The 27,326-nt window shown below is 34.7% G+C and overlaps 1 protein-coding gene across 1 annotated transcript in view; it reads left to right on the top strand.

Moving 5' to 3' along the window:
• The window catches only part of LOC150110666 (N(G),N(G)-dimethylarginine dimethylaminohydrolase 1-like), a 69,268-nt gene that overhangs the window by 22,509 nt on the left and 19,433 nt on the right, over nt 1-27,326 (top strand). The window contains exons 2-3 of the mRNA XM_090400185.1: nt 226-328; nt 18,142-18,335. Coding sequence (XP_090256311.1) covers nt 226-328; nt 18,142-18,335 — 297 coding nt within the window. The remainder of the gene's footprint in view (nt 1-225; nt 329-18,141; nt 18,336-27,326) is intronic.

The raw sequence follows: 27,326 nt of genomic DNA, 5'->3' as shown, positions 1-27,326 counted from the left end.
CTGAATTCTTCTTTGATAAATGCTATGCTGTTTGTTTTATGCACATTTTAAAATGCTTTATAATTTCAAAATTGTAACTTTTGAATGCTTTACTGACTTTTCACTTGCCTTGGACTATTGCATTTATTTGTAATCAACAAATTAATGTTCAGATATACATTTTATGTTTTATTTATATGAAAATAATCATACAAAGGACAATTGACGCTGCTCTTTTGGATACAGGTTGATATGATTCGAGCAACAATAAAAAGGGAATTAGAAATTCCAATGATAGAAATTGCTGATCCAAAAGCTAAGCTTGAAGGTGGGGATGTGCTGTTTACTGGTGAGTTGAATATTTTCAACTAAATATCAGTGATCAATTTACTTGTCTAAGATATTTTATGGAACATATTAGTTGTACAAAATAATAAATGTACAGCATATACCAATATATATACATGTATATATAGTCTGTTATATGAAAAGTATTTGAACTATCAAATGTTAGTAAACAGAAAATATGCCAATTGTTGGTTTCAGTTATTTCCACTCAGTAGTATGGATTAACTTTAAGATGCTTGTTTATATATATATATTTTTTCAGCATATAGTTTGTCGTCAGAAAATAAACTATTTTCAGATAAGCTTATCCTTTATAGATTGCTAATTCTTGAAGAGATCATATTATATACTTTTATCTATGCTCAGAATTTTTTTAAATAATGGAAAATGAAAACTGGTTTCAGTAGGTAGTTTTCAGTATTGAGACTACATTGTAATATAAAGAGTTTATTAAAAATAAACAATTAAAACCAGACAAGTTTTGTGCATCGTAAGACTTGCATCATCAACAAAAGCCTATTAATGATTAATTACACATATATTTTTTTTATAACCTCACAACTTTCAAATAATTAATAAACTAGAATACAAAGAATACATTCTTTACTGCATGCTTGTTGGAACATTGCTAGTTGTTGCTGTCACGTTCAGTGGTATCACTCGTGCTATATCCTAGATCCATGGCAGTTATATTTTTGATGAAAACAGACCATACTTGATATAAAATTAAGCCTTAATTTTTATTGCATTGTGTAGGGATCCTAAGCATTTGTGAGGCCTCTTTAAATTTTCTTGTGAAATAGTTATTATCAATATATGACATTTGATGCCCAGTAGTGGTTGTGTGGTATGCCAGACCTGATTTATGCTCTCTTCTTTTTTCAGTGTCTTTTACGTGTTCAGACATGTGGATCTCTCCCAACCTTCCTGTCTGGCCTACATAACAAATGCCACAAGAGCAATGAATCTCAGACGTCTGGTTTTTTTCATGGGGTGATGTGGTGGTTTTGGTGGATGTAGGAATCTAGATATTTTTTGTAAAAGTAAAAAAAGCCACCTTTATGTTGTACTCATGGAGCAACACAGCCACTTTGTCTGTGACATTTTTGATGTAAGGTATTTTGATTGCATTCTTGAAATCTTATTTAAGTAAGGGAGTTGCAGGAGATGTATTAAGAATTTTTTTTATCATCTTGAGTTCAAAAACCATTACGTGCAAGGTTCTGTGTCAGGTAATGCAGTTCTTCATTTCTTTTAATTAGTGTGGTAGATATATTGTATTTTGTGTCTCCTTAAGTTTTAATTATGCCTATCTTTTGTAATGGATGGTGGTGTGAAGCGGAATTTAAAAATCTTCCTGTTGTGGTAGGTTTTCCGTATATGGAGAAGGATAACCTTTTTTCCTTTTCATTTACCTTGACAAGGATATCAAGGAAAGGTAATTTTTTGTGCTTTTCTAATTCAGTAGTGAATTTTATATTGGGATGCATGTTGTTCAGATGATCTTTGCAAGCAATCAATTCATTCACCATTCCTGACCAAATGACAAAAATATCATCTACATAACATAGCCAAACATTGTTTTTTCTGACAGATTTTTAATGCATTAGTTTCAAAATTTTCCATAAACAGGTTGGCTAGGGCTGGAGAAGGTGGGGGGGGGGCATGGCAAGTCCCAATATTTGTCTTGAAAAATGAAAAAGGTGTTTTTCATGCAGTGTTTGAATAGTCCTACAGTGTCTGGTTGAAAAGATTTCCAAATAGATCCACTGTGTCATTTCTGGGTACATTGGTGAAGAGACTGACTATATTGAAACTTGCTAAGATGTCTGAAGGTTCTATATTTATATCTTTACCTTTTTAGTGAAATGCAAACAATTCTTTACTAGTGATTCTGCTTTTCCTATGCGTGGTGATATCATGTTTGACAGATATTTTGCTAAGTTTGAGGTCAGAGAATCTCTTCCATCTACAATTGGCTGTATCGGAATATCTTTTTTGTGAATTTTTGGTGCACCATAAATTCTTGGGATGAATGGATATTTTGATGATAAAGATTTTTTTAATTCTTCTGGCCAATTAGGTAACTTTTGGATCAAGTCATTTGGTTTTATTATGTGGGATCTCTGTCTAAGGATGAAGAGGTATTGGAATCCTCTAATAGCTGGTTCATTTTTCTTGCATATTCTTCTGAATTCATAACTACTCTTGCATTTCCTTTATCGGCCTTGATTATTTCTATGTTTTTATCTCATCTTAATCCTTTAAGGGCTATGAATTCCAATTTAGGTAAGTTTCTAAATAAGTTTTCTACGTGGTACTTTACATTTTAGTAATAAGGCTGAAATTTATATGCGGATGAGATCTGCCAAATCTCTAGGAAGATTGCAGATTCTTTTTTCAATTTGCACTATGATGCCTACTTTTGGAATATTCTGTGAAGATAAGGCAAAATTAAAACCTTTCATTAGAAGATTCTTTTCCAATTTTGACAGGACTTTGGAAGAAAGATTAATCACAACTTTAGACTGATCTAGATGTTTTTCTTGTTGAAGCAAGTTAAACTTTCTTATGAAATTATATATCTTATGATTTGCTATCCCATAGATTGGCAAATGTAGCCAATTTACTATGAACAGTAAACGTATTTTGATCTATCTTTGAAAGTTCTGATCTAGTGGCTGTGATTCATTCTCTTAAGATAGCTAGTTCTGTTTTATTGTAAATTTTGTTTGCTTTAGCTGAATGGAATGCATGTTTAATTCTAACCTATATAGGTACAATATCATTGTCTCTGCATCGAATCAGTTCATGAAGTTCTTATGTTTAATGTGTAATTTTTCTAGTTGTGTTATTTTAGACTATAAGCACTCATGTGAGCTTCCAGATGTACACATAAGTTTCTGTGGTTAAGCAGTTTTGTAGGTAGTTTTCGGTATTGAGACCACATTGTAATATAAAGAGTTATTAAAAATAAACAATTAAAACCTGACAAGTTTTGTGCTTCGTAAGACTTACATCATCAGGGGTAATAGTACATGCAACAAAAGTCTATTAATGATTAGTTACACATATTAGTTTTTTTTATAACTTCACAACTCTCAAATAATTGATAAACCAGAATACAAATGATACATTCGTTACAGCATGCGTGATAGAACACTGTTAGTTGTTGCTATCATGTTATGTGGTATCACTTGTGCTATATCCTAGGTCCATGGCAGTTAAAAGAGCTATGTGAAAACTGGCTTCTTTTATATCCTTATCTTTTCATTTATCAGTACTGTTTTTCTGAACATCAAAATTTTAGCCTATTATATGAATGATATATGCACAAGAAAGATATTTAATTAACCAAATATTTCGGTCTGGAAATAGCAGACCATCCTCCGTGGTATTACAAGAACAGTTTTAAAAAAATACGAGCTAGAGTACTAACAATAGATCGTTAAAAATAGAACAAGTCGCATGATATCACTAAGTATGAAATGGAATATTTTGAAGTAGAGACATGATTGAAAAAAAAAAAAAAAAATTAATGAGTAATCTTGATTAGACTTTCCCAGATTTTTGATATAGATATACAGTCATTACGATTTAGGTTGGGACGATGGAGCAAGGCCTTCACACTTTCCTTGAACAAACGTTCAAACCTATAATGGGATCTGCAAGAGGCGAGTCCTGGACCAAAAGATGCTGTGATCAGTTTCAATCCTGTGTTGAGCCAATCCAGACTTTTCAGGTTTGTTGTAAAGAATGGAGGATTGATGTTCTTGGATTCTTTTTTCAAGAGAACGTCCAGTCTGTCCAAAATAGGAGAGATCACAGTTGCAAGGAATTTGATAAACTCCAGGAAGAGAGAAAGTTGAGCATTTGTCTTTAGGAGAAGGAAAATGAGGAGATAATTTGCTAATAGGAGAATATGTAGCTGTTAAATCATATTTCTTTAAAATTCTTGCGATAGGTTCTGAAATACCAGAGATATAAGGAATAGGCACTCGACGTATTGAAACTTTGTTGTTTTGTGGAGGATTATAAGAATTGAGAAGATGTTGAGTACTATTTTCAGAAAAGCCATTGAGTTTCATGTGTTGTTGAATAGTAGAAAGTTCTTTCTGTAGATAATCAAAAGTAGAACAATTAGTTTTGGCTCTTCTGATGAGGCATTTTATAATTCCTGTTTTTTGACATGCATGATGGGCTGATTCTTTAAGAATATAACGACCTGTGAATGTAGGTTTCCTGTATACTGTAGTTGTAAGAATATTTGAAGGTGACCGGATGAGGAGAACGTCTAAAAAAGATAACGGGTTGTTTTCTTCTATTTCCATAGTAAACTTTATATGATGATGCAAGGAATTGATACTGTTTAAAAAAGAAGGTAAAGAGTTTTTGCTGTGTGGCCAAATAGTAAAGATGTCATCTATATATCTTACCCAAAAAGATGGTTGAGGAAAAATAGATGAGAAGAGAACTTTTTCTAAATGTTCTAAATAAAAGTTGGCTGAAGCAGGAGAAAGAGGACTTCTCATGGCCGTTCCTTCTACTTGGCTGTAAAATTTATTTTGACATACGAAATATCCAGAATGTATTACAAAATCGAATAGTTTTATAATGTCTTCAGGAAAGATGTCAGCAAGTAATTTTAAAGTTTCCTTGAGAGGTACATTGATATATAAAGATTCTATATAAAGCTAACCATAAGATCTGTAGGTTGTAATGAGACATTTTTTAATTTTTCTAAGAAATCTGAGGAGTTTTTTAAAAAATAATTAGAGTTGCCAATGTAAGATTTCAATAATTTAGCTAGATATTTGGCTATACAGTAAGTAGGAGAATCAATACAATCTACTATTGGATGAAGAGGAAAGTCAGTCTTATGTATTTTAGGAAGACCATAAATCTAGGAGGTCTTGCAAAATGAGTTTTAAGTCTTTGAATTGTGTCTTTATCTAAACTGATGACTTCATCTAAGAGAAAATTTAATTTCTTTAGTTGTCTGTTGGTTGTATTGATTCTCCTACTTACTGTATAACAAATTATTGAAATCTTACATTGGCAACTCTAATTCTTTTTTAAAAAACTCCTCAGATTTCTTAGAAAAATTAAAAAATGTCTCATTACAACCTACAGATCTTATGGTTAGCTTTATATAGAATCTTTATATACCAATGTACCTCTGAAGGAAACTTTAAAATTACTCGTTGACATTTTTCCTGATGACATTATAAAACTATTCGATTTCGTACTACATTCTGGATATTTCATATATCAGAATAAATTTTACAGCCAAGTAGAAGGAACGGCCATGGGAAGTCCTCTTTCTCCTGCTTCAGCCAACTTTTATTTAGAACATTTAGAAAAAGTTCTCTTCTCATCTATTTTCCCTCAACCATCTTTTTGGGTAAGATATATAGATGACATCTTTACTATTTGGCCACACAGCAAAAACTCTTTACCTTCTTTTTTAAACAGTATCAATTCATTGCATCATCATATAAAGTTTACTATGGAAATAGAAGAAAACAACCTGTTATCTTTTTTAGACGTTCTCCTCATCCAGTCACCTTCAAATATTCTTACAACTACAGTATACAGGAAACCTACATTCACAGGTCGTTATATTCTTAAAGAATCAGCCCATCATCCATGTCAAAAAACAGGAATTATAAAATGCCTCATCAGAAGAGCCAAAACTAATTGTTCTACTTTTGATTATCTACAGAAAGAACTTTCTACTATTCAACAACACATGAAACTCAATGGCTTTTCTGAAAAAAGTACTCAACATCTTCTCAATTCTTATAATCCTCCACAAAACAACAAAGTTTCAATACGTCGAGTGCCTATTCCTTATATCTCTGGTATTTCAGAACCTATCGCAAGAATTTTAAAGAATTGAGAAGATATTGAGTACTTTCACAGGTCTCTTCCTGGAGTTTATCAAATTCCTTGCAACTGTGATCTCTCCTATTTTGGACAGACTGGACGTTCTCTTGAAAAAAGAATCCAAGAACATCAATCCTCCATTCTTTACACAAACCTGAAAAGTCTGGATTGGCTCAACACGGGATTGAAACTACCACAGCATCTTTTGGTCCAGGACTCGCCTCTTGCATAGATCCCGTTATAGGTTTGAACGTTTGTTCAAGGAAACTGTGGAGGCCTTACTCCATCATCCCAACCTAAATCGTAATGACTGTATATCTATATCAAAAATCTGGGAAAGTCTAATCAAGATTACTCATTAATTATTATTATTATTTTTTTTTCAATCATGTCTCTACTTCAAAATATTCCGTTTCATACTTAGTGATATCATGCGACATGTTCTATTTTTAACGATCTATTGTTAGTATTCTAGCTTGTATTTTTTTTTAAAACTGTTCTTGTAATACCACTGAGGATGGTCTACTATTTCCAGTCCGAAATATTTGGTTAATTAAATATCTGTCTTGTGTGTACGTGCATATATCATTCAGTTTTATGTCACAAGTATCCTTAAAACAGCACAGCCTATTATATGCTTTTCTGCCTATCATAAAATGAATCACTTAGCTCTTTTTTAGTACTATATACTTAAATTATTAACCTTGTTCTTGTGGAAGTTCCTTTGCAAAAATATAAAATTACAAATGTTAAGATGTCAATATTACTGTGCTCAGTAATCCACATGTGGATATGTAGAAGACATTATAAAGAGGAATGATAACTTATTACCTCTACTCGTCAGTGTGTTCTTCAATAGCCAAGTAATATTTTAGGCTACCTTAGTAATATGTCCTCTAAACTTCAACTCTCAGTCTATTTCCGAAAGCACAGTTCCATCAACGTGCACAGCTTGTACTCTGTTTATCCAAAATGCATAATTTACATTTTTTCTACATTAAACTGATACCCATCATCTTTTGCTCCTACCAGCAGCCTCTTTAAATCATCCTGCAAGCTCTCCACATCACCTTGACTCACTATTACTCTACCTAATTTTAATCTTTAAAGATACCTGTGGCATAACTATAAATAATAAATTTCACGGTAACCACAGTAATTAACTTTAATGAAATAAAGGTACAAATATTTCGTACTGAAATTAACAGTACATCATCAGTGTAGACAACAAGCAGTTCAAAGAAATGGAATACAAAGTACATAGTCAGTGGATTACTAATTAAAAACTGTTGCCACATGTTAGAAATTAATATTAATAAAATATTATTAAATAATTCTTTAAAACTATTTCTTTGATGGTTACATAAGATAAGAATCTCTCGAATTTTTGGGAGAGAGAGACATTTCAATTCAGATTTGGTCGATGTAAAAGGGCTTCGCAACTTTCTTTGAAAAGGCGTTCATATTTAAACTTGCATCTATGGAGAAGATGAGCTTTATCCTACTGGATATTGTGTTTAGTGTCAATTCTATATTGTGCCAGACCAGACTTTTGAGGTTTCATGCATTCGATATAATACTGATGTTCATTCATTCCTTTTTCCACAGAATGGCCTGTCTGTCCTAAGTATGTTAAATTATATTCACACGGTATCTGGTAAACGGCAGCTAATGATAGAGGTGCCAGTTTGTCTTTTGTAGATGGCAACAGGAGAAATTTTGTTGATAGGAAAGTATGTGGGAATGAGATGATACTTCTTCAAAATCTTCAGATAATTGACTGCTATGTTCCAGCACCTCAGGATTCTTCAACAGACCACAGCTACACACGGTAGCTGGTATTTACCATAAACCATGTGAATGTAATTTAACATACTTTGGAATGTTAAATTACATTCTGTGGAAAAAAGAATGAATGAACATCAATATTATATCAAATACATGAAACCCCAAAAGTATGGTCTGGCACAACATAGTATTGACACTAAACACAATATCCAGTGGGATAAAGCTCGTCTTCTCCATAGATGCAAGTTTAAATATGAATGCCTTTTCAAAGAAAGTTGCGAAGCCCTTTTAGATCAGCCAAGTCTGAATCGAAATGATTCTCTCTCCCAAAGGTTTGAGATATTCTTATCTTATGTAACCATCAAAGAAAGAGTTTTTAAGAATTATTTAATAATATGTTATTAATACTAATTTCTAGATTTGGTCTTGCATGTGGTAACAGTTTTTAATTGGTAATTCACTGACTGTTATGTACTTCGTATTCCATTCCTTTGAACTGCTTGTTGTCTATACTGATGATGTACTGTTAATTTCAGTATGAAATATTTGTACCCTTTATTTCATTAAAGTTAATTACTGTGGTTATTGTGTTATTTATTATTCTACCTAATTTTGCATCATCAGCAAACAACTGAATATTTCCTTTTAGGTGCTTAAGGGTCAAAGCTGTATAACTGAGAGGAGACCTCCACATAGCCTTTAAAGGAATGCGGAGAGAACCAACCAGGGCCTCTGACCTAATGTCTATTCCTCACCTTCTCGTGGTGCACCCTGTTGGGTATCTACCTGGATACTGAACGAACGAGGATGGGCTGGAAATTTGGGAATTAGCCAACCAACTTGTATTCTTATTGGTTAAACCAAAATACAAAATGATTGTACAACATGACAAAATTTCATGCCGGCTAGGGCATCGCCCTTTTAAACAAGGCCCCCATTGTTTTCACTAGGGAACCAGGGTGAACAGCGAAAAGTCAGCTACTGGAACAAATCTGAAAACACACCCCAACTCAACATCACCAGAGTTAAAGATTGGTACTATCAACATAAGAAGCCTGAATGGCAAAGAAATGGAGCTAGCTGAGGAATTAGATAAGTACCAGATTGACATAATAAGGGTGACTGAAACAAAAAAGACAAAAACTGGTGAGATCTTTCTGAGCAATAAATACAAAATGTTATATTCAGGCAATGACAATCAAGGAAAAGAAGGAGTAGCCATAGTATTCAACACAAAATACGAGGCTAATTTTCTTGAATGGCAGGCAGTCTCAAGTAGAATAATGTGGGCAAATATGAGAATGGGGAACTGGACAATGAGACTTATTTGTGCCTATGGTCCCACAGAAGGTTCTACTAAGGTAGAAGTGGAGGAATTTTTTTGAGGCTTTAGAAAAAGCAACTGACAATGAAAAATGAAAAGTTGGTCCTTTTTGGGGATCTAAATAGCAGAGTAGGAAATGATTGTGAGACATACAAAAATATTTTGGGAAAATTTGGAGAAAAGAGCAACGCTAATAATAATGGCAAATATCTGTTGGATTTCTGCTCAGGATATGGACTGGTTATCACTAACACCATGTTCCAACATAAAAATGTGCACAAATTCACATGGAGAGAAGAAGCAAGGAATAAGAAAAGTCTCATTGACTATGTTATTGTTGATAGTGATGTTTTCTCCCTGGTGCAGGACACCAGAGTGTACAGAGGATTTGAAATTGGAAGTGATCACTATTTAGTCTTAAGCAGGATAAAATTGAATTTCATATTGAAAAGAATAACATCTAAGAAAGTGTTCAAGCGAATAAAAGTTGAGCATCTCTCAGATATGAACTGTAGACTAAAATACACAAAGATTATTGAAGGAAAAATGAAAGAGTTTGAGAACAGGAACCAAACCTTGGAGATTCAGTGGCAAGCCTTGAAGAAAACCCTGATTGATTCAGCTAGAGAGGCATATGGTGAAGTTGTCTGCAAGGATAGAAAAATTAGAACTCCATGATGGACACAGGAAGTTAAAGAGGCAGTGAAGGAAAAGAAGAAAGCATATCAAAAGTTCATTGCAAATAAGTCAGCTTGTGCATTTAGAGAATACAGAGACAAATGTAAGAAAGTTAAACAGTTTGTAAAACTAGCTAAACAAAAGTCATGAGAAGACTTTGGCAAGAACAAAGAAAATAAATATCAAGAAGGTGGCAAAATATTCTGGAGGTTGTTGAAGAAGCTTAGGAATGGAGGAAAGAGTGCTGTAAAAGTAGTTAGAGATGATAAAGGTGACATGAAAACGGGAGAAAAAGATATCCTTGAAAAACTACTAAATGAAACAAGCAGTGATGACAGCACAGTGATTAAATACACTGACCAGGCATGCAGTCAGGAATACATATCTATACTTGCAGTAGAAAAAGCCATCAAAGACTTGAAATGTGGAATGGCAGCAGGAGTAGATGATATTCGACCAAAAATGCTGAAGTATGGTGGTATAAGAGTCTTACAGTGGCTGCACTGCATAGTTCAGAATACCTGGACAGAGGGACGAATTCCCGATGATTGGAGTAGAGCTCTCGTAGTACCCATATATAAAAAGAGAAATAAAACTGAATGTGAGAATTACAGAGGTATATCCCTACTCAGTGTTCCTGGTAGGATATATGCAAGTATACTTGAGAAATGGTTGAGAAGAATTGTGGAAGAAAATCTTGGTGAAGAACAAGCTGGATTCAGGTCAAATAGAGGCTATCAGGATCAGATCTTCACTTTACGACAAATAGTCGAGAAATCATGGGAATATAACAAAGATCTGTATTTAAGTTTTGTCAATTTGGAAAAGGTATATGACATGGTGCCAAGAGAGAAGCTATTCAATACTCTACAGTTATATGGTGTGAATGGGGCATTATATCAAGCAATACTTAGTCTTTATTTTAGTTGTAAGTCAGCAGTTAGAATTGAAGGAAGTACAGGAAGATGGTTTAATGTTAAATCTGGTGTGAGACAAGGATGTACATTATCCCCTCTGTTATTCATTATCTATATGGATCACATTATGAAGGAAAGTGGTATTAAACATGATATCAAAATTGGAGATGTTAATGTCAGCTCTTTGCTTTATGCGGATGATGTTATACTTCTAAATAAATCCGCTACAAGTCTACAAGAATCTCTGACTAAATTGAATAACTGTTATAATAGATATGGTATGATGGTCAGCAATAAAAAGACAAAGACAATGAAAATAGGCAGAATCATTGAAAATGTCAACTGTGTTGTGAATGGAGAACCTGTGGAACAAGTAAAACATCTCAGCTACTTAGGCACGATTTTTAGTGACGATGGTAAATTAAATATGGAAATAGACAACAGAATCAACAAAGCTGGTATGGTAGGAAGTCAGTTGAATAAATTCATATAGAATAAGAGAGAAATTAGTCGGAACACTAAATTAGCTGTATATAAGACAGTTTTCAAACCAGTTTTAGCTTATGGATCTGAGAGCTAGGTTAGATATAAAACACTTGACCAAAGACTAGAGACCGCAGAAATGAGAAAGATCAGGGGCGTGAACAGATGGCATCAATGGCAATATCATATTAAAAACGAGGATATTAGGAAAGAACTTGTGATTGTTCTCATCCAGGAATGCATTAGCAGAGCTAATCTCAGTTGGTATGGTCACTTAAACATAATTGGCAAGGAAAGATTAGCAAAAGAAGTGTTCTCTGCCAGGTTGACAGGAAAACGACCCAGAGGAAGACCAAGATATAGGTGGATTGATACAGTATAAAGTGCCTTAGACGATAGAAATATAAGATCTGATAATGTTGGAGTCTTGAGAAGTAACCGGCTTATTTGGAGGAAAATTGTTGATAGGAAGTTAGTAATGATGTAAATTTTTCGTGTAGTACTATCATATCCTGTACACCCCCCCCTTGTAGGGTACATGTCAGGAGTTTGATGATTACGACCTAGATAAGTGGATGGTGAGAGACAAGTATCAAAAAGTGGTATGTGGTTGGTATAAATCTGCCAGATTTAGACCAGTGGTGTACTCCAGGGATCAGTCTTTGGACCATTATTGTTCAGTCTATACATTAATGACATTTGGAAGGATCTAACAGGAGATGTTCCATTTGATTTTTTAACGATACTTGTGACATAATGATTAGAAATATATACACGTTTGCAGAAGAATAATGTTTAATTTTCTAAATATTTTGGTCTGAATATTACAGACCATCTTCAGTGGCTACATAGGAATAACTTTAAAAAACAAAGTGGAATACGAACAATTGATCATTCACACATAGAACAAGCCACGTGATGTCATATTGCTAAGTATTAGAAGAGTCAACATTTTTAAAGTCATAATTAAATATATTAATTCAGAAATTCCTATAATAATCTTAAATAACGGGTATATTTTTTTTTTCTGGCAAAGTTAATTAAATTAAGGGACTAAAAATCCCTTATTGTTTTTCAGCCAGTATGAGAAACTCTAAGATTGAGAACTACGATCTAAGAGTTTCATGCCGAAGAAGGCTGAAAAACAATAAGGGATTTTTATCCCCTTAATTTAATTAACTTCGCCAGAAAAAAAAAGAAAAAAAAATATCCGTTTGGCTTTTCATCTTAGTTATAACATATGGGCACACCTTTATGGCATTCGTATAGTGAAGGTATGCAAGTTCTTTTCACTTAAACTTTGATATCATCCAGGTCTACCTACTCACTGATGAGACCTCAAAAAAGGTTGAAACCGATCTGGGTAGTGACCTCTCCTCATAATGTAATGACAGTATTACATCTCCTGAGAGCTGTGTTTTTATATTATGAGAAAATATCAAGGATAGTGAGGGAGCTTGCTCCACCTTTGCTTCGAGTTGCCTTGGTGTTGTACTACCAGGTGGTCACTTATGCTTGGATTCGCCGATAGTTCTTCGGCATGAAACTCTTAGATCGTAGTTCTTAATCTTAAGAGTTTCTCATACTGGCTGAAAAACAATACGGGATTTTTATCACCTTAATTTAATCTTAAATAACATTAGACTAATATAGGAAATTTACAAAAAAAAAAAAAAATTAATGTATTATCCTGATTAAACTTTCCCAAATTTTTGATATAGATATACAGTCATTACGATTCAAGTTGAAGTAAGGCCTCCACTTTCTTTAAATAAACGTTCAAATTTGTAGCGACATCTGTGTAGGAGGAGAGTCTTGGACCAAAGGATGTTGTGGCTTGTTTCTAATCCATGCTGAGCTAATCCAGATTTCTCAGGTTTGTTGTGTTGAATTGATGACTGGTGCTCTTGAATTCTTTTTTCTATAGAACATCCAGTTTGTCCAAAGTAGGAAAGATTACAATTACAAGGAACTTGATACACACCAGATAGAGACAAGTTGAGCCTTTATCTTTAGATAAAGGAAAATGGGGGGATAATTTGTTAATAGGTATATAAGTGGCTGTTAAATCATATTTCTTCAGAATTCTTGAAATTGGTTCTGAAATCCCGGAAATGTAAGGAATTGGAACTCGATGTATTGAATCTTTGCTGTTTTGTGTTGGATTGTAAGAATCGAAAAGATGTTGTGTACTCTTTTCGGAGAAGCCATTTAGTTTCATGTGATGTTTGATAGTCGAAAGTTCTTTCTTGTAATAAATGAGAAGTTGAACAGTTAGTTTTGGCTCATTGGATTAAACATTTTATGATTCCTGTATTTTGACAAGGATGATGAGCAGATTCTTTGAGAATATAATGACCTGTGAAAGTTGGTTTTCTATCTGAATTATTGAAATCACACATTGGCAACTCGCGCTGTTTTTTGAAAAACTCTTCTGATTTCTTAAATAAATTGAAACACATCACTTTACAACCTACAGATCTTATGGTTATCTTTGATATAGAATCTTTATATGTGAATGTACCTCTCAAAGAGACTTTAGAATTACTTGCTGGCATCTTCCCACAAGATATTATAAAGTTATTTGATTTCTTAATGCACTCTGGATATTTCTTATATCAAAACAAATTTTACAACCAAGTGGAAGGAACAGCCATGGGAAGTCCACTCTCTCCTGCTCTTGCCAACTTTTATTTAGAACATATAGAAGAAGTCCTGTTCTCATCTATATTCTCTCACCCATCCTTTTGGGTTAGATATATAGACGACATCTTTACTGTTTGGCCTCACAACAGAGACTCCTTACCTTCCTTTTTAAGTAGTATCAATTCCTTACATCCTCGTATAAAGTTTACCATGGAGATTGAAAAAGACAACAAGTTATCTTTTTTAGACGTCCTTCTCATCCGTTCACCTTCTGGTATTCTTACAACAACAGTTTACAGAAAACCAACTTTCACAGGTCGTTATATTCTCAAAGAATCTGCTCATCATCTTTGTCAAAAAACAGGAATCATAAAATGTTTAATCCGACGAGCCAAAACTAACTGTTCAACTTCTCATTTATTACAGAAAGAACTTTCGACTATAGTTCGCCCACCAATTAGAGGTCCCTCGACACTTCTGTGCATGTCAGAAAAAGGAGAATCCATTCCAATGATAGGGTAATCAATCTGTCTTCTTGGATGTGTTTGTTTATTATTACAGGTCGGAAAATTTAGCTTTTCTTTTACGAACATTGTAGTTTTTAAAGTGTAACTATTTTGCTTGTATAACAGTTGGAAAAATGTACGTAGAGTATTAACAAAATTAAAAAAGGTATAGCATAAAACAAAAATTTAACTAAATTTATTTTTAAGAAAGTTTTCTATAAAATAAAAATAATTATAATGAAAAACAGAAATTTTTTCAAGTGAACTTAGATATTCTAAACTTACAGTTGAGAGAACTGAGACACTTTAATGTCCTAAACCGATTAATTATTTATGACTTGTTGTGAATCTTTTAACAAACCAATGCAAAAAAAGGTTGGAAAAAATACCTTATCAAATCCTTTTAATCTTCATAGTCATCTGAATCGGTGTCCGAATCGCCATCACTTTCACTTAAACTGATCACCAAAGGTTCGCATAATTCTTCGATAATTCCGTGTCTGTCCCAATACATATTTTCCAATGAGATGACATGAAAGCAATATTTTCCCCAGTTTTGAACTGTAATGCTTTCAGTCACCTGTTCTGAAAGCTTAAAAAGTTTCGACATGTCAATATCTCCAGTTAGGTTGCAATGGCAAATGAAACTTTTCACTTCTGACCAAACATACTCGATAGCATTAATGTCATAATGATATGGTGGTAGCCTCAAAGCTAGAAATCCATGCTCTTTGCATCGTGTCAAATTTAAATAGTTTAGTTGTGGGCGAGTTTCTTTTGACTAAATTAAGCAATTCAATTTTTCGCATATCTGGGGAATGAGAAATGTTATTTGCACAGAGCCAATCCATAAGAACTTGCTTCTTATTAGACCAATTTGGAACTTTGTTTAATCGAATAGAGTGATATGAAGCGTTATCAATTATAACAACAGCATTTTTAGGAAGGTTTGGAATCAGTTTTTCTTATGCCCACTTTTCGAAGATCATAGAATTCATTTGCCTATGGTAATTGGCTTTGTATAGTAAGTTTGAATTCAGTAAAAAAACATATTTCTCCACCTGCACACAAAATTATTATGCGCCGCGAGGCATTTCCGGTTTGTAGCAGTCCACATTCTTCTTTAGACTGCCAACATTTTCATAAGTTAAATTACTATCAATCCAAGTTTCATCTAGATGCACAATCGGTCTTTTCTCCTCCCTGAAAAGTCTTATTGCTTTCAAATGCTGCGTTCTAGATAAAACAATGTCACTTCGCTCCATGATAAGTTTCCTTTTATTCTGGGACTTTTTAAAACAAAATCCGATTTCATGAAGTATGTTCCTTAAAGTTTCTCTTTTCCAAGGAAAATTAATTTTTTCCTTAAGCACAGGAATCAATTTCGGAACAGTTGGCACTTTTCTTGACCACGTAAAATTAGTGAATAGTTCTTCTTATAATGTCTACATCAAAATCATTCAAAGTTACAGTTTCGATGGTTTTCCTTACTCTGGCGCTTTTTTTTAGGAGATTTAAATTTTGGCTTACCTTCACCTTTTGATTCCCTACGAATTCTTTTAACAGTCGACCCCGATATGCCCACAATTGCACTTGCTCGTTTTATGACTTGAGAAAGGGGAACAAGGAGATGATTCTTTTTCGCAGAATTTCAGCACATTATTGAATATTGTTTTGCAAGAGCTACTGAAACCACAGTCAACAAGTTCTGTTGTTAAACAACAACAGAACTTGTTGACTGTACTGGATCCATCATACAAATTAATAATAAAAAAATAATGCAAAAAAAGTGACAACAAAAATCAAGCTAGTATAGCAACAGACAAGAAAGCACGTGATTTCGCATGTTGGCAACCAATTCGTACATCTTTCTTTCTCCCCTTCAGCACAAAGCGACTATTCTTGGCAAAATGCCAAGGAGAGATCTACAAATGGTGGGCGAACTTTATCAAACATCACATGAAACTAAATGGCTTCTCCGAAAAGAGTACACATCATCTTTTCGATTCTTACAATCCAACACAGAACAGCAAAGATTCAATACATCGAGTTCCAATTCCTTACATTTCCGGGATTTCGGAACCAATTTCAAGATTCTGAAGAAATATGATTTAACAGCCACTTATACACCTATTAACAAATTATTCACTCATTTTCCTTCATCTAAAGATAAACGCTCAACTTGTCTCTATCTGGTGTGTATCAAGTTCCTTGTAATTGTAATCTTTCCTACTTTGCACAAACTGGACGTTCTATAGAAAAAAGAATTCAAGAGCCTCAGTCATCAATTCAACACAACAAACCTGATAAATCTGGATTAGCTCAGCATGGATTAGAAACAAGCCACAACATCCTTTGTTCCAAGACTCTCCTCCTACACAGATGTCGCTACAAATTTGAATGTTTATTTAAAGAAAGTGTGGAGGCCTTACTTCAACGCCCTAACTTGAATCGTAATGACTATATTGTTAAATTTGTGATCTTTGTAAAGTTCATAAGAGAATTTACTTGATCACAATTTAACAAGTAGAAATCTTATAAAGAAAAATATGCTTGCATCTAAGTGAAAAATATAGCTGAAATTGTTTGTTGAACTAAAAAAAAAAAAAGGAAGGGAATTTTATTATAGTTATGATATGATAAAATAAGGTTAAGTAAAGCAAAGAAGATTAGTCATAGGATTTTGTATGTGAGAGGCTAGTTTTTACACTTGAAATAAGAGATTAAAAATTCGAGTTAATTCTTAGAAAATTTTGGAAAGGGGATTAATTTAGTATATATGACATAGAGGTTAGCTTAAACAAAAACCAAAGCTCAAGGTCATAATTCCCGAATTGAGACTTCGCCACGTGTCAGTCGCATGCACATGGACCACTTGATGTTTTGGCAGAAAAGCGCCACTAATTGGTCAGTGAAATCGATTCCATTAAGGGGAGAAAAAAAGAAATTGAAGAAGGTACCGGTAGGGGTCTTCGTATAAAAGGGTTAGGACTCCCCCCGAGGCTGTATTCCTGAGAGTTTTCTTCACGAGTCTTCGTATAGGTCTCATGCGGTTTTCCTGAGTGACTGGTTAGGAGTTTTCTCCGTCCGACACAACAAGGAAACAAAGTGTGCGGGATTTCGATTCCGTGTTCCTATTGTAAGAAATGAGGGACGCCGTTAAACTCTCAACGTTTATCAACACATTTAGCCCACTGGGCATGAACATCATCTGTGCTCACTAGATGGTCTCCTTTAGAGATTGTATACACTAGTTTCTTGTTCCTTTCTTCAGTCTTTCTCGCCCACGTTCTACTTGCACAATTATCCATATACTAATGCAAGCCCTGATGACCAATTTGACTTCAGTAAAAACATAATTGGAAATATATGAATTTGTTCTTAATTATAAGCATTGTTGTCTGTTTCACTTAATTCACTATATTTTCCAGAATGCATCCTGAGTGCTAACTTGAATGTTACTGTATTCTTTTTATTTTTAAAGCAGATTTAAAAAAAAAAAAAAAAAAAAAATCAGTAATAGATGTTGTAGACGGTCAGCATGCATATATTTTCCTAAGCATATTACTGAATTTGTTTAAAGGCAAAGAATTTTTTGTTGGCTTGTCTACTTGGACTAATGATGCTGGTGCACAGGCTGTTGCTGCTGCATTCCCAGAATACCCTGTAACTCCAGTGAAAGTTCCAGGTAAATTTCACTTGAAATCCCTTGTATCCATGGCAGGACCAGATATCATTTGTGTCAGCAGTGGAATGGAGGCCCAAAGTGTAATTAAGGTAGCTGTAAATTTTTGTTTAAACTTATACTTTTTTCCTTTCTGATTACTAAAACATTGTAATAAAATTTTAAATATTAAGTTTGCCTTTTGAACTATGATGAAGTTTAAATATACTATGTATATCCTTCTGCATAATGTATGTATAATTCAGTATACAGGGAGCATTATAAAGACCCAATTGAGTGGCAATGTTCAGGGCCGTCGCCAGATTAGATCGCACTCTGAGGCAAACAATTAAATATCGCCAATGATGGATTCTAAGACAAAAATATAAGAAAATCTCCAATTGCTATTTTGTTTTTATTACAAAAGAAACATTAATGCAAAACGATTACATAATAATATTAATTAAATGTTTGCTCTACGGGGATATCGCACAATAAAGCTGTTTATAAGCTCTTCTAAATTTAAATTATAAGCTATGTCTGCCTCTATCGATATAGTTGCTAGACCAACCAATCTTTCTTGGATGAATGCTGTTCGCAAATAATTTTTAATCAGCTTAAGCTTGGATAAACTTCTTTCCGCACTTGTTATGCTAACAGGAATTGTTAGCATAGTGCAGCTGCCTACTGCAATATGGCTGAACGAGCACCCTTATTAAGCTGCACCATGAGGCAGGCTGCCTCTATGTTACACTCTATCAATGGTACTGCCAATGTTTATATCTCTAATGCCACTTGAGAGATATTAATGAATACCTTACAGTATAGAGAATTATCAAGTTTCCTTCTAAAGTATCAATTCTGCTTGCAGACTGGCATCGTATGTCTGTGAGTTAAATAATTTGGCTGGTCCTAAAGAAGTGTGCCAAAAAATATTTTTCTATTACACTACTATTAAGAACTACTATTAAGAATGCTTAATGAACTGAAAGCATGCATTAGCAGAGTCATTCCATTGAAGAATATGGAATCTTACATAGAGCATGGCAGTTGGAATATAAACTGGACTGAATATAAACTTGCTATTTCCTGTGTTACTAGAAGTGCATGTATAGAATCTTTGTGATTTTTGATGCTAGGAATACAAATTTGGTACTTATATATGGTACTTTGGTACTTGTCACTACCAAATGACAGCTTCAGACAGAGTTATCATCATTTGTAATTGTTCAGGTCTTTATTAAACACCCTATATAATCAATATTGTATTGAGTTAGAATTTTGTGGCATTTGTTTTGTAATCATGATCTCCAGTTTTTGACTTGAAAAACTGGAGATCATGATTATCTCCAGTTTTTCAAGTCAAAATCTGTGAGAAGCATGTGAATGCTGAATTACTATTAATATTTGAGAATTTGTGATGAAATAAGCCTGTTCCAGAATGTTTCTTTCTTTCCTGAATCTTTTTAATGTCTACCATAAACGCAAGAGACATAATCCATTTTTTATCCGATAGTTGTGGGACAGTATTTTCATGTTCTGTCCTGTAACTATCTGTTTTTCATGTCAATTAAAAATTCTTACTATTTTGCCTGCTTTTGTTTAGGAGTGCCCCTTTTTTAAAAGTCATTGGCTTTTTATTCAAGAATTCTTAGGGCATTGCAGATGTATTTTAGAAACAAATATATGTAGCATAAGAGAAGAAAATTTTCACATACCTTTTCTTAGACGTTGTTGCCTGTCTTCTTTCTGCTTTCTGCTGTTATGGTGTTGAAAGGGGAGTGGGGGGGGGCCTTAGGCAATGTGGGAGAATTAATTTGAAAAAACCTGGGTTTTTTAAATATATACATATATTATTTTTAAGGGTTGGCGGAGCACTTTTTTTTTGTAGAGTGAAAAAAGATGAAAAAGTGGGCTGAAAATAGAAACTGGTTTTTAGAGAAAGGGGAAGGGTTGATGGGGTGTGAGCCATTGCGACGGTGTGGGTCGTCGTCTGAACTCATGGAGGAAGAGGATGCTATGTCATGTCGGCTTAGAGTTTCTGCCTTTCAATTGTTTGTGTTATCGCCTATTGCTCGGAGTTGTGACCTAATTTTTATGTTCTGGAGCTTCCAACACGGAGATTATGTAGGGTCAGTGGACGTTGATTGAGTTCTCTTCACATTTTATGGCTATTGTTTCCAAGATTCTAAGCATTGTTTCGTTGTCTTATCTGTCTATTATGATGGCCTTGTCGATGGTAAATCTGTGTTAGTTTTTGAAAATAATAGTTTTTAAGAGGAGTAACATGGGAGTTTCCCAGAAAAAATACCTATCAACACAGAAATAAAAAAACTAACACAAATCTTTAAAAATCGCAACTATCCCACACAACTAATAAATTATGCAAACAGGACAGCAAAAACCCGTCAAAACAACCCAACAACCAAAACAAACTTCCCAACACAAAAGTTATCAAACTGCCATACATCCAGAACACATACAAAGCCTACAAATACATTTTCAAACATACTGACTACAAACTGGTATTCACCACAAACCAAATATTGGCAAATCTTCTAAAACTCACTAAATCACACACACCAAGAAATATTAGAACACCACAACGTAGTCTACAAATTTCCCTGCCAAAAAGATTGTGATATCACCTACACAGGTTCTACCATCAGGTCTTTATGGGCAAGACTATAAGAACACTTCCGTGACTGTAACAAACCTATTCCAGAACATTTAAACACTAAAAAACGCAACATCAAAAAGAAAAATAGAATACAAAGTACAGGGAAAACAGAAATAGCAGTTCACGCCCTTGAACAAACATACCCTGCAAATCAACAAGGCCATAATAATAGACAGATAAGACAACGAAACGATGCTTAGAATATCAGAAACGATAGCCACAAAATGTGACGAGAACTGAATCAACGTCCACTGACCCTACAAAATCTCCGAGTGTTGGAAGCTCCACAACATAAAAATTCACAACTCCGACCAATAGGCAAAAACACAAACACTTCAAAGGCAGAAACACCAAGCCAATACGACATAGCATACATTTCCTCCATGAGTTCAGACGACGACCAACATGGTCGAAATGGCTCGCACCCCGGACCCTTTCCCATAAACCCTTCCCCCCTCCTCTAAAAAACAGTTTCTGTATATATTATATAAAAAACTGGGATTTTTTTTTTCAAATTAATTCTCCCACATTGCCTAAGCCCCCCCCTCCTCCCCACTCCCCTTTCAACACCATAACAGCAGAAGCATGCACACCGCAGAAAGAAGACAGGCAACAACATCTAAGAAAAGGTATGTGCGAATTTTCTTCTATTATGCTACATATATTTGTCTCTAAAATACATCTGCAATGCCCTAAAGCCAATGACTTTTAAAAAAAGGGGCACTCCTAAACCACTCCCCTTTCAACACCATAATAGCAGAAGCATGCACTGCAGAAAGAAGACAGCCAACAACATCTAAGAAAAGGTATGTGCGAATTTTCTTCTATTATGCTACATATATTTGTCTCTAAAATACATCTGCAATGCCCTAAAGCCAATGACTTTTAAAAAAGGGGCACTCCTAAACCACTCCCCTTTTAACAGCAGAAGCATGCACACTGCAGAAAGAAGACAGGCAACAACATCTAAGAAAAGGTATGTGCGAATTTTCTTCTATTATGCTACATATATTTGTCTCTAAAATACATCTGCAGTGCCCCAAAGCCAATGACTTTTAAAAAAAGGGGCACTCCTAAACAAAAGCAGGTAAAATTACCTTGAAAAAAATACCTATATTAAAAATTCTTTTTAGCACAGCGGGGTGCTTAAGGGTCAAAGCTGTATAACTGAGAGGAGACCTCCACATAGCCTTTAAAGGAATGCGGAGAACCGACCAGGGCTTCTGACCTAATGTCCAATCCTCACCTTCTCGTGGTGCACCCTGTTGGGTATCTACTTGGATACTGAACGAACGAGGATGGGCTGGCAATTTGGGATTTAGCTGACCAAATTGTATTCTTATTGGTTAAACCAAAATAAAAAATGATGGTACAACATGACAAAATTTCATGCCGGCTGGGGCGTCGCCCGGTTAAACAAGGCCACCGTTGTTTTCGCCAGGGAACCAGGGCGAACAGCGAAAAGTCAGCTACTGGAACAAATCTGAAAACAAACCCCAACTCAACATCACCAGAGTTAAAGATCGGTACTATCAATGTAAGAAGCCTGAATGGCAAAGAAATGGAGCTAGCTGAGGAATTAGATAAGTACCAGATCGACATATTAGGGGTGACTGAAACAAAAAAGACCAAAACTGGTGAGATATTTCTGAGCAATAAATACAAAATGTTATATTCAGGCAATGACAATCAAGGAAAAGAAGGAGTAGCCATAGTATTCAACACAAAATATTGAATGGCAGTCAGTCTCAAGTAGAGTAATGTGGGCAAATATGAGAATGGGAAACTGGACAATAAGACTTATTTGTGCCTATGGTCCCACAGAAGGTTCTACTAAGGTAGAAGTGGAGGAATTTTTTGAGGCTTTAGAAAAAGCAACTGACACAATGAAAAAGGAAAAGTTGGTCCTTGTTGGGGATCTAAATAGCAGAGTAGGAAATGATTGTGAGACATACAAAAATATTTTGGGAAAATTTGGAGAAAAGAGCAACGCTAATAATAATGGTAAATATCTGTTGGATTTCTACTCAGGACATGGACTGGTTATTACTAACACCATGTTCCAACATAAAAATGTGCACAAATTCACACGGAGAGAAGAGGCAAGGAATAAGAAAAGTCTCATTGACTATGTTATTGTTGATAGTGATGTTTTCTCCCTGGTGCAGGACACCAGAGTGTACAGAGGATTTGAAATTGGAAGTGATCACTATTTAGTCTTTAGCAGGATAAAATTGAATTTCATATTCAAAAGAATAACATGTAAGAAAGTTTTAAAGCGAATAAAAGTTGAGCAGCTCTCAGATGTGAACTGTAGACTAAATTACACAAAGATTATTGAAGAAAAAATGAAAGAGTTTGAGAACAGGAATCAAACTTTGGAGATTCAATGGCAAACTCTGAAGAAAACATTGATTGATTCTGCCAGAGAGGCATGTGGTGAGGTTGTCTGCAAGGATAAAAAAAATCAGAACTCCCTGGTGGACACAGGAAGTTAAAGAGGCAGTGAAGGAAAAGAAGAAAGCATATCAAAAGTTCCTGGCAAATAAGTCAGCTTGTGCTCTTAGAGAATACAGAGACAAATGCAAGAATGCTAAACACTGTGTAAAACTAGCTAAACAAAAGTCATGGGAGGACTTTGGCAAGAATATAGAAAATAAATATCAAGAAGGTGACAAGATATTCTTGAGGTTGTTGAAGAAGCTTAGGAATGGAGGAAAGAGTGCTGTAAAAGGAGTTAGAGATGATAAAGGTGACATGAAAACTGGAGAAAAAGATATCCTTGAAGTATGGAGTAATTACTTTGAAAAACTGCTAAATGAAACAAGCAGTGATGGCAGCACAGTGGTAAAAAACACTGACCAGTCATGCAGTCAGGAATACATATCCATACTGGAAGTAGAAAAAGTCATCAAAGGCTTGAAATGTGGAAAGGCAGCAGGAGTAGATGATATTCGACAACCAGAAATGCTGAAGTATGGTGGTATACAGTGTTACAGTGGCTGCACTGCATAGTTCAGAAAGCCTGGACAGAGGGACGAATTCCCGATGATTGGAGTAGAGCTCTCATAGTACCCATATATAAAAAGGGAAACAAAACTGAATGTGAGAATTACAGAGGTATTTCCCTACTGAGTGTTCCTGGCAAGATCTATGCAAGCATACTTGAGAAATGGTTGAGAAGAATTGTGGAAGAAAAGCTTGGTGAAGAACAAGCTGGATTCAGGCCAAATAGAGGCTGTCAGGATCAGATCTTCACTTTACGACAAATAGTCGAGAAAGCATGGGAATATAACAAAGATCTGTATTTAAGTTTTGTCGATTTGGAAAAGGCATATGACAAGGTGCCAAGAGAGAAGCTATTCAATACGCTGCAGTTATATGGTGTCAATGGGGCATTGTATCAAGCAATACTTAGTCTTTATTTGAGATGTAAATCAGCAGTTAGAATTGAAGGAAGTACAGGAAGATGGTTTAATGTTAAATCTGGCGTGAGACAAGGATGTACATTATCCCCTCTGTTATTCATTATCTATATGGATCACATTATGAAGGAAAGTGGTATTAAACATGATATCAAAATTGGAGATGTTAATGTCAGCTCTTTGCTTTATGCGGATGATGTTATACTTCTAAATAAATCTGCAACAAGTCTGCAAGATTCTCTGACTAAATTGAATAGTTGTTGTAATAGATATGGTATGATGATCAGCAATAAAAAGACAAAGACAATGAAAATAGGCAGAATCATTGAAAATGTCAACTGTGTTGTGAATGGAGAACCTGTGGAACAAGTAAAACATTTCAGCTACTTAGGCACGATTTTTATCTGAAGATGGTAAATTAAATATAGAAATAGACAACAGAATCAGCAAAGCTGATATGGTGGGAAGTCAATTGAATAAATTCATATGGAATAAGAGAGAAATTAGTCGGAACACTAAATTAGCTGTATACAAGACAGTGTTCAAACCAGTTTTAACTTATGGATCTGAGAGCTGGGTCAGAAGTAAAACACTTGACAAAAGACTAGAGACCGCAGATATGAGAGTCCTGAGAAAGATTAGAGGCATGAACAGATGGCAACAATGGCAATATCATATTAAAAACGAGGATATTAGGAAAGAACTTGACATTGTCAGCATCCAGGAATGCGTTAGCAGAGCTAATCTCAGGTGGTATGGTCACTTAAACAGAATGGGCGAGGAAAGATTAGCAAAGCAAATGTTCTCTGCCAAGTTGGTAACAAAACGACCCAGAGGAAGACCAAGATATAGGTGGATTGATGCGGTACAAAGTGCCTTAGACGATAGAAATATAAGATCTGATAATGTTGAAGTCTTGACAAGTAACAGACTGATTTGGAGGAAAATTGTTGATAGGAAGTTAGTAATGATGTAATTTTTTTCATGTAGTACTATCATATCCTGTACACCCTTGAGGGTACATGGCAGGAATTTGATGATGATGGTTTTAGCACAGCACCTCTACTTAATCATCTAACACTTCAGTAGTAGATAACGTCCTCTTGAAATGTCCATAACGTTTTTTCTTTTTGATAAAATTTTACGGACCACATGTCATGTAAGTATGGTCAACCTTTTATGGGCCACCAAAAATACACTTTTGGGCCGCATATGGGCTGCCGGTTGCCGACCTCTATTCTACAGGATAGCCATTCAGAATGCAGCTGAAGTTTTCTGTGTTCCTGCCTATTTTCATAGTTGGTCTTTTTATTGCTGATTTTCATGCAAAATTTGTAACTGCTGTTATTCAATTTAGTTAGAGAATCCTGGAGACTTGCACTAGATCTAATTAGGAATACAACATCATCTGCATAAAGCAGTGAACTAAGTTTGACATGTCCAATTCTAAAATCAGGCCTGATGCCACTTTCTTTAATAATGTGATCCATATGGATCATGAATAAGAGTTGACATAATGTGCATCCTTGTCTTATCTCTGATTTTACATCAAACCATCTTCCTGTATTTCCTTCAATTCTAACCTGACTGATAATTATGTGTTGCTCTTTGTAAAATGTTCCATTTACATATAATTAGTGTTTTGAAAAGCTTTTATCTGGGCAGCTTGTCATATGCCTTTTCCAGATCTACGAAACTTAAGTACAGATCATTATTTCTCAACTATTTGTCTTAAAGTGAAATTCTGATCTTGACAACCTCTAGTTGGCCTGAACCCAGCTTGTTCTTCTCCGTGTTTCTTTTCCACAATCTTTCTCAATCTCTTTTCTAGTATGCTTTCATAAATTTTATCTGGTATACTTAGTAGAGAAATTCCTCTGTAATTCTTGTGTTCAGCTTTATTCTCTTTTTTTGTTTTCAGTCATCTGGAATTTGACTTTTTGTACAGGTCCTCTGAATTATGTAGTGTAGCCACTGCAAAACTTTTATACCTCCATACTTATGCATTTCTGGTTGAATATCATCTGCTCCAGCTGCCTTTCCACATTTCAAGTTTTTAGTGGCTTTTTCTACCTCAAGTATTGATATGTACTTCTCTTGAAAATTTTCTAATATAGTTCTATCACTGCTTGGTTCGTTTAACAGTATTTCAAAGTAATTACTCCTAACATCGTAGTGTGTAGTGTTCGTGCAAACTCCTGATAAGATAAGTATTATTTTCAGTTATCGTTGATAAAATTACTTAATATTGCGTAGTTTTGTTTGCCTTGCGTATTTTAGTGCGTCTGTTTGTGTCTTTTTGGTGTGTTATAACTTATAATTTGATAAAACACGTTGCAAATAAGTATGGCACCTGTACGAAGGAAAATGGCGGCCAGTAATGATGGTTCGCCATCTTTATCAAAGAACGGTAGTATAAAAGAAATGAGTCAGTGTACTAGCTGTAAAATGTACGCTTTGCAGAGTGTGGTTGGAGTGTGGTTAGATGATAATAAAGGATTGAACGTGGGTAGAAAATGTGGGGAGAATGAGGAATTGAAGTGTATTTCGGATCGTGAGTGTGATATTTTTGTCAAACTTCAGAATGAAGAAAATAGGGATATGACAAGAAACGGCAAGGTTGTACATGAGAATTGTGAGAGTGTGAATGTAGAAAGTGTAAATGATAGTATTAATGGCTTCTCAGAGAATAAAAAAGATGAGATAGATGCATTGAGTGAGATCGCGTTGTTGAATGGTGCGATAGAAAGGGTAAAACAGCAGCTAGAGTGCATGAACAAAAGGCGACTGAATGAACCAACCAATAATAAAAGGTATGACAGGAAAAATAGACGTATGAGTGTGAACGTGAACAAAATGAAGGATAGAGTGCTGTATGGAGACTCGTTAGTACGAGGTGTGTTAGTAGAGGATTTGAAAAAATCGTACCAACCTGGTGCGACCATAAAGGATGTAACTGATTCTATTAGAGAGCAAAAGGAAAGGGTGAAAGAAATGAT

This window comes from Typopeltis vanoorti, chromosome 1 (genome assembly GCF_054136105.1).
Source record: "Typopeltis vanoorti isolate ZY-2024b chromosome 1, IOZ_Tvanoo_1.0, whole genome shotgun sequence".
Lineage (NCBI taxonomy): Eukaryota > Metazoa > Arthropoda > Arachnida > Uropygi > Thelyphonidae > Typopeltis > Typopeltis vanoorti.
The sequence above is the reverse complement of the archived record's forward strand: the minus strand, read 5'-3'. Positions and strand labels throughout refer to the sequence as shown.